A 9,468-nucleotide genomic window follows, 5' to 3' on the forward strand; every position below is an offset into this window, starting at 1 on the left:
CCCCTAACCAGCAAGCCAAAGACAAAGACATTAATTAAGGAGACCCCTAACCAGCAAGACAAAGACATTAATTAAGGAGACCCCTAACCAGCAAGCCAAAGACAAAGACATTAATTAAGGAGACCCCTAACCAGCAAGCCAAAGACAAAGACATTAATTAAGGAGACCCCTAACCAGCAAGCCAGAGACAAAGACATTAATTAAGGAGACCCCTAACCAGCAAGCCAAACTAGTGGAAAGGTGCTATTGCTGTGCTAACTAATGTGGGCTTGTAGCTCAGTTGAATGCTGTTGCTTTAAGAACTGTTAATGTCAAGTGTACGTTAACAGGTGTGTCAGTGTTACACAAGTTGTCGACAAGTTGCTGACATGTTGATCTGTCACTAAAATCAGTTATGATGCCCAGAACGTTTGGCCCGTGACATATCCTGTTTCAATATATAGAAAATAACATTAAAACTCGACTACATATATTTATGTCCTTATTTGATCTTTCAGGCTTAAATGGAACCTTTTCTCTTCTCTTCTCCTCCAGGTGCATTCATCGTCTGCTGGACTCCAGGCCTCGTTCTCCTCCTCCTCGATGTGTTCTGTGCCAACTGTAATGTCCTGGACTTTGAGAAGTTCTTCCTGCTTCTGGCTGAGTTTAACTCTGCTATGAACCCCATCATCTACAGCTACCGGGACAAGGAGATGAGCGCCACATTCAAGCAGATCCTGTGCTGCCAGCGCCAGGAGAACGTTAACGGGACGGCAGCCGAGGGCTCCGACCGCTCAGCCTCCTCTATCAATCACACCGTGCTTAGTGGAGGGAAACAAAACAATGATCACTCAGTGGTGTGAGAGGAGGAGAGGAGGACAGGAGAGGAGAGGGACTGGGGCTGGAGACAGGAGGAGAGGAGAGGGACTGGGGCTGGTGCTGGAGAAGGGGAGAGGAGAGGGACTGGGGCTGGTGCTGGAGACAGGAGGAGAGGAGATGGACTGGAGACAGGAGGAGAGGAGAGGGACTGGGGCTGGAGACAGGAGGAGAGGAGAGGGACTGGGGCTGGAGACAGGAGGAGAGGAGAGGAGAGGGACTGGGGCTGGTGCTGGAGAAGGGGAGAGGAGAGGAGAGGGACTGGGGCTGGTGCTGGAGACAGGAGGAGAAGGACTGGGAATGGAGACAGGAGGAGAGGAGATGGACTGGGGCTGGAGCTGGAGACATGAGGAGAGGAGAGGAGAGGGACTGGGAATGGAGACAGGAGGAGAGGAGAGGGACTGGGGGCTGGAGATATGAGGACAAGAGAAAGGCTGGAGCTGGAGATAGGAGGAGAGGAGAGGGACTTGGGCTGGACACAGGAGGCGAGGGACTTGGAGCTGGAGACAGGAGAGGACAGGAGATGGACTGGGACTGAAGCTGGACACAGGAGGAGAGGGGCTGGAGCTGAAGACAGGAGGAGAGTAGCGGGACTGGGGCAGGAGCTAAGTGGGGCTGCAGTCAGGAGGGGCTGCAGTGTAGAGCCCATCCCAGGGGTGGCCAGGAGATGGGTGGGAGGAGGAGGGCAGGCAGGGGCCAAGGAGGTGGGTGGGTGATGGACTATAGGTCTAACATTACTATAAAGACCAGGGTGACAGAATGCAGAAAAAGAAGAAGCTAATGCCGTCTTGCTCTGAGGGTTGGAAACCGAGGGTAGAGGCATCGCAAGATTCTGATAGGCTGTTAGTTATTTGTTTTCTATTTTGTAAAAAATGGTTGTTGTTGTTGTTGATACCACATGAACTATTTAAAGACTAATCTATGAATATGTAAAGAACTGGCTAATGTAAAACCACCTCTCCAATATATAACCTGCTCTCTATTTTCCCTCTCTTTCTTGCTGAACTTCTCGCCTTACTTTGGTTAGTCTCAAAGGGCACCCTATTCCATATATAGTGCACTACTTTTTGACCAGGACCCAGGGCCACCTAGTCCACTATATACGGAATAGGGTGCCATTTGGGAGTTATCCTTACAGAAGCTTGTGAACTTGAAAGATGAAGAGTCTGTCCAGTCAATATTTCTGCTAATCTCATCCTCACAGTGTCACAGAAACAAACCTCCTTGATTTCTAACAGCTTTCACTACAGTACCTATCATTATAAACACATTACCACGTCATCATACAGTATGAAGACGTGTCTTTCTCAATGGCTGAATAGCTTTTACCCAAGTATTTTAGTCCTTAGTATGATCACAACACTTAGATTCTTGTTAGTATATTCCGTTGTTGAGCCAGACCCACAGTGGAGCACTCTCTCTTCCAAAGGTTTTAACATCACCAAGTAGATTGTCTGATAAGATATGGGCTGTGTGTCCTAAATGGGCCCTGATCAAACTAGTGCCCTAAATAGGGAACAAGGGTTCCATTTGGGACGTTAACCTGTTCATCATTTTAACTTTCTGTTCCCAAGTATGTTGATCTATTGACCTGTTTTACCTAACTCAACCTAAAGCTTTGGCTGGATTCCACCCTTAGGATTACAGGCTAAAGCCTATGAATATCAAACACTAAAACACAAAGAATGTAGTTCCTAAGGAGAACCTGTTAATCATTTTAACTTTACGTTGGCTTAGTTAGCCAAGTATGAATTCCAAGTATGAATTCCGAGTATGACAGACCATTTGGGACCATTTGATTTGATAGGTGGCAATCATGCTGTCTTCTGCAATAAAACAGTTTTATCAAGTTGCGTGTCAGCAGTCAAGTTAAGATGTTGAACTTTCAAGAAGTAAAACGTCACCGGCCACATTATGATGATGTATTTTGCATCGACATACATCTTTGCTTCTTGAAAATCCAACATCTTAACTTGACTGCTGACATGCAGCACATTTTGGAACTGGAACTATGGACTAATGAAAAAAAAAATACAAAAATAATTTTTCCTGGCTTTGTTCAGATAGCACGTTTTTGACCAATCAGAAAGCATAAACAGTCCAGACTTCAGGTACACACACACAGTCCTTGGCGATGACCTTAGGAAATGCTTCTCAGTTAAAGTGCCTACAGGTTTATCTACAGTTAAGGTCCCCTATAGACTGGCTATAGATAGGTTTATTTATGCTATTGATCTGAATGGGAAACTATAATGCAGCTAGGTAACAAACATTTAATCCAGCAGCTTGATGGCCTAATAGTGTTACATCTAATGATAGATGTAAGTAAATAGTTGATAATGTCACACATGTTACATCATGGCTGTAATGGGTGTCTGTCCTATAAGCATCTGCAATATGGACACGTCCCTGTCTTCATAACCCATACCTTCATCCTGAGTGTGTACGATACCGTCCCTGTCTTCATAACCCATACCTTCATCCTGAGTGTGTACGAGTCCGTCCCTGTCTTCGTAACCCATACCTTCATCCTGAGTGTGTACGATACCGTCCCTGTCTTCATAACCCATACCTTCATCCTGAGTGTGTACGAGTCCGTCCCTGTCTTCATAACCCATACCTTCATCCTGAGTGTGTACGAGTACCGTCCCTGTCTTCATAACCCATACCTTCATCCTGAGTGTGTACGATACCGTCCCTGTCTTCATAACCCATACCTTCATCCTGAGTGTGTACGAGTCCGTCCCTGTCTTCATAACCCATACCTTCATCCTGGAGTGTGTACGAGTACCGTCCCTGTCTTCATAACCCATACCTTCATCCTGAGTGTGTACGATACCGTCCCTGTCTTCATAACCCATACCTTCATCCTGAGTGTGTACGAGTCCGTCCCTGTCTTCATAACCCATACCTTCATCCTGAGTGTGTACGAGTCCGTCCCTGTCTTCATAACCCATACCTTCATCTGGAGTGTGTACGAGACATACACTGTTTAAAAGTTTGGGGTCACTTAGAAATGTCCTTGTTTTTGAAAGAAAATATAAACAATTGTCCATTAAAATAACATCAAATTGATCAGAAATACAGTGTAGACATTGTTAATGTTGTAAATTACTATTGTAGCTGGAAACGGCTGATTATTTATGAAATATCTACATTGGCGTACAGAGGCCCACATTCAGCAACCATCGCTCCTGTGTTTCAATGGCAGGTTGTGTTAGCTAATCTTGTCACGTCCTGACCAGTAAAGGGGTTATTTGTTATTTGAGTTTGGTCAGGACGTGGCAGGGGGTATTTGTTTTATGTGGTTCGGGGTGGTTGTGTATGTAGAGGGGTGTTAGATGTATGTATTCTGGGGTTTTTGGTTATTGTTCTATGTTAGTTTATTTCTATGTTCTGTCTAGTCGTTTGTATTTCTATGTTTTTGCTAATTGGTGTTGGGGCCTTCAGTTGGAGACAGCTGTCTATCGTTGCCTCTGATTGAAGGTCCTATAATTAGGAGTATATTTGTTTTGGGGTTTGTGGGAGATTGTTTCTTGTATTGCTGTGTGTTGCCTACAAGACTGTTTTGTCGTTCGTTTATCGTTTTTTTCGTGTTTGTTTTGGATGAATAAAAATGAGCATTCACGTACCCGCTGCGCCTTGGTCCAGCTATTACGACGACGGTGACAAATCTAAGTTTATCATTTTAAAAGGCTAATTGATCATTAGAAACCCCTTTTGCAATTATGTTAGCACAGCTGCAAAACTGTTGTTCTGATTAAAGGATCAATAAAACTGGCCTTCTTTAGACTAGTTGAGTATCTGAAGCATCAGCCTTTGTGGGTTCAATTATAGGCTCAAAATGGCCAGAAACAAAGACCTTTCTTCTGAAACTCGTCAGTCAATTCTTGTTCTGAGAAATTAAGACTATTCCATGAGTGGAATTAGCAAGAAACTCAAGATCTCGTACAACGCTGTGTACTACTCCCTTCTCAGAACAGCGCAAACTGGCTCTAACCAGAATAGTCAGAGGAGTGGGAGGGTCTGGTGCACAACTGAGCAAGAGGACAAGTACATTAGAGTGTCTAGTTTGAGAAACAGATGCCTCACAAGTCCTCAACTGGCAGCTCCATTAAATAGGACCCGCAAAACACCAGTCTCAACGTCATCAGTGAAGAGGCAACTCCAGGATGCTAGCCTTCTAACCAACGTGCCATTGGAACACAGGAGTGATGGTTGCTGATAATGGGCCTCTGTACGCCTATGTAGATATTCCATTAAAAAAAAATCTAACGTTTCCAACTACAATAGTCATTTACAACATTAACAATGTCTACACTGTATTTCTGATGAATTTGACATCTTAATGGACAAAAAAAAAAAGTGCTTTCCTTTCAAAAACAAGGACATTTCGAAGTGACCCCAAACTGTTGAACGGTAGTGTATATATATATTGTAACGCATCTCTCCTCGCTTCCCCAGAACCCCCATTGACCTTAGCCATTCTCAAAACAAGTGTTAGATATTAAACAAACTAAAATATGAAGAACCATTGTATGTCTTTTCCTATATATACACCATTGTACATACGTGTGTACGTATGAATGTTTGTTTGTAAAATATATATTCAGAGTGTGAAATGAAGAAAGGGAACGTTTGTTGTTGGAGATTCTAACAGAACCATGTAATAACCAACTCTCTGTTAGATCTGGGTTTTGTCTTTTTTTTTTTTTTTTACGTTGATGACATTAAATTTGGGACCACAACTATTTTCTTTCTTCTAAAAGCATTTCCAGAAACGTCTGGGAATCTGAAATCAAATGTCAATTTCCGTTACTACTGATCATCATGTATGGTTAAAGATCTTCAAAAGAAATTACAGTTGGTATGGTACCAAATGGCACCCTATTCCCTGTATAGTGCACTACTTTTAAACAGGGCCCCATAGAACTCTGCTCAAAAGTAGTGCACTATATAGGGAATATGGTGTCAATTCAGACACACACACATACTTAATCATAAGGAGTGGACTCATGCAGACAAGTGTTTCCATTCAGTCATACTATTATTATAGTAGTCATACTATAACTGTAGGAGTCACTATACCTGTAGGAGTCACACTATACCTGTAGGAGTCACTATACCTGTTGGAGTCACTATACCTGTAGGAATCACTATACCTGTAGGAGTCACACTATACCTGTTGGAGTCACTATACCTGTAGGAGTCACTATAACTGTAGGAATCACTATACCTGTAGGAGTCACACTATACCTGTTGGAGTCACTATACCTGTAGGAATCACTATACCTGTAGGAGTCACTATACCTGTAGGAGTCACTATACCTGTAGGAGTCACTATACCTGTAGGAGTCACTATAACTGTAGGAGTCACTATAACTGTAGGAGTCACTATAACTGTAGGAGTCACACTATACCTGTAGGAGTTATAATATAACTGTAGGAGTCACTATACCTGTAGGAGTCACACTATACCTGTAGGAGTCACACTATACCTGTAGGAGTCACTATACCTGTAGGAGTCACTATACCTGTAGGAGTCACTATACCTGTAGGAGTCACTATAACTGTTGGAGTCACACTATAACTGTAGGAGTTATATTATAACTGTAGGAGTCTTACTATAACTGTTGGAGTCATACTATAACTGTAGGAGTCAATATAACTGTAGGAGTCACTATACCTGTAGGAGTCACACTATACCTGTAGGAGTCACACTCACATACCTGTAGGAGTCACTATACCTGTAGGAGTCCACTCATACCTGTAGGAGTCACTATAACTGGCCCTGTGGAGTCCCATACCTATCCACAACCTGTAGGGGTCCACTACCTACACTGACCTAGGAGTCACTATAACTGTGGGCACGTCCATCACATACCTGTAGGAGTCACACTATACCTGTAGGAGTCACTATACCTGTAGGAGTCCACCTTCACTATAACTGTTGGAGTCATACTATAACTGTAGGAGTCACTATACCTGTAGGAGTCACTATACCTGTAGGAGTCACTATAACTGTAGAAGTCACTATAACTGTAGGAGTCACTATAACTGTTGGAGTCACTATAACTGTAGGAGTCACTATAACTGTTGGAGTCACACTATACCTGTAGGAGTCACTATACCTGTAGGAGTCACTATAACTGTAGGAGTCACTATACCTGTAGGAGTCACTTTAACTGTAGGAGTCACTATACCTGTAGGAGTCACTATAACTGTAGGAGTCACTATAACTGTAGGAGTCACTATACCTGTAGGAGTCACTATACCTGTTGGAGTCATTCTATAACTGAAGGAGTCATTCTATAACTGAAGGAGTCATACTTTAGCTGTCTAGCAGAGTAGAACACCTGTTTAGGAGAGGTGCTGGCTAGCAGAGTAGAACACCTGTTTAGGAGAGGTCCTGGCTAGCAGAGTAGAACACCTGTTTAGGAGAGGTGCTGGCTAGCAGAGTAGAACACCTGTTTAGGAGAGGTGCTGGCTAGCAGAGTAGAACACCTGTTTAGGAGAGGTGCAGGCAGAGTAGAACACCTGTTTGGGAGAGGTGCTGGCTAGCAGAGTAGAACACCTGTTTAGGAGAGGTGCTGGCTAGCAGAGTAGAACACCTGTTTAGGAGAGGTGCTGGCAGAGTAGAACACCTGTTTAGGAGAGGTGCTGGCTAGCAGAGTAGAACACCTGTTTAGGAGAGGTGCTGGCTAGCAGAGTAGAACACCTGTTTAGGAGAGGTGCTGGCGCAGAGTAGAACACCTGTTTAGGAGAGTTGCTGGCTAGCAGAGTAGAACACCTGTTTAGGAGAGGTGCTGGCTAGCGGAGTAGAACACCTGTTTAGGAGAGGTGCTGGCTAGCAGAGTAGAACACCTGTTTAGGAGAGATGCTGGCTAGCAGAGTAGAACACCTGTTTAGGAGAGGTGCTGGCTAGCAGAGTAGAACACCTGTTTAGGAGAGGTGCTGGCTAGCAGAGTAGAACACCTGTTTAGGAGAGGTGCTGGCTAGCGGAGTAGAACACCTGTTTAGGAGAGGTGCTGGCGCAGAGTAGAACACCTGTTTAGGAGAGGTGCTGGCTAGCAGAGTAGAACACCTGTTTAGGAGAGGTGCTGGCTAGCAGAGTAGAACACCTGTTTAGGAGAGGTGCTGGCGCAGAGTAGAACACCTGTTTAGGAGAGGTGCTGGCTAGCAGAGTAGAACACCTGTTTAGGAGAGGGGCTGGCTAGCGGAGTAGAACACCTGTTTAGGAGAGGTGCTGGCTAGCAGAGTAGAACACCTCTTTAGGAGAGGTGCAGGCAGAGTAGAACACCTGTTTAGGAGAGGTGCTGGCAGAGTAGAACACCTGTTTAGGAGAGGTGCTGGCTAGCAGAGTAGAACACCTGTTTAGGAGAGGTGCTGGCTAGCAGAGTAGAACACCTATTTAGGAGAGGTGCTGGCTAGCAGAGTAGAATACCTATTTAGGAGAGGTGCTGGCTAGCAGAGTAGAATACCTATTTAGGAGAGGTGCTGGCTAGCGGTGTAGGACACCTGTTTAGGAGAGGTCCTGGCTAGCAGAGTAGAACACCTGTTTAGGAGAGGTCCTGGCTAGCAGAGTAGAACACCTGTTTAGGAGAGGTGCTGGCTAGCAGAGTAGAACACCTGTTTAGGAGAGGTCCTGGCTAGCAGAGTAGAACACCTGTTTAGGAGAGGTCCTGGCTAGCAGAGTAGAACACCTGTTTAGGAGAGGTACTGGCTAACAGAGTAGAACACCTATTTAGGAGAGGTGCTGGCTAGCGGTGTAGGACACCTATTTAGGCGAGGTGCTGGCTAGCGGAGGAGAACACTTGAAAAATTAGAGCCGCACAGAGAGACGCAATAATTTAATAACCAACGTTTCGACATACAAGCTGTCTTCATCAGGGTATAATAACAAACAATGCAGGGTGGCTAGTTTATATAGTGTCAATAGACACACACACAGGTGACTGTAACCATGGCCGGGTGTGGCCCGATATCATTGGTTAATTCTCAGATATAAAATAACATTCCAAAAACATGAATGGATAGCATACGATCATAGATACAATTTGGCTACATAGGCCTAAAAACGTTTACAATGAGTAGCAAAATCACAAGAATGGCTTCAGATCAACGTCTACGGTGAGACCAAAAGGGAGCAAAGGTCTTTAAATTAAAGATCCAGGCAGCCTCTCGTTTTAACAATAAATTGTCGAGGTCACTCCCTCTCCTCGGGAGGGTGACATGTTCGATGCCAATATAACGTAGAGATGAAATCGAGTGATTTGCTTCCAAAAAGTGGGCCGCAACTGGATAAATCGAGTTTTTGCACCTGATGGTGCTACGATTCTCGGAGATTCGTACTTTTAATTCGCGCTTTGTTTTAGCCACATCATTTTACCACAAGGACAAGTTCTAAGATAAATAACTGCCTTAGTGGAACACGTAATAACACCTTTGATTGGGATCGATTTCCCTGTTTGGGGGTGTTTGAAGGATCTACATTTATAAGTGCCATTGCATTGAGCACAGCCATTACACTTGTAGTTTCCATCCAGTAGAGGCGCAAATAGGCGTTGTGCAGGAATATCTTGGGTGGTAAAATCAGAGTTGACCAATTGATCT

At 44.3% G+C, this 9,468-nt stretch overlaps 1 protein-coding gene across 1 annotated transcript in view; it reads left to right on the forward strand.

Moving 5' to 3' along the window:
- The window catches only part of lpar1 (lysophosphatidic acid receptor 1), a 95,592-nt gene extending 89,989 nt beyond the window's left edge, over positions 1-5,603 (forward strand). The window contains exon 3 of the mRNA XM_045692704.2: positions 535-5,603. Within this exon, the coding sequence (XP_045548660.1) occupies positions 535-842 (308 nt within the window). The 3' untranslated portion in view covers positions 843-5,603. The remainder of the gene's footprint in view (positions 1-534) is intronic.
- The last annotated feature ends 3,865 nt before the right edge of the window (positions 5,604-9,468 follow it).

The sequence above is a fragment of the Salmo salar genome, chromosome 13 (genome assembly GCF_965601325.2).
Source record: "Salmo salar chromosome 13, fSalSal1, whole genome shotgun sequence".
Classification (NCBI taxonomy): Eukaryota; Metazoa; Chordata; class Actinopteri; order Salmoniformes; family Salmonidae; genus Salmo; species Salmo salar.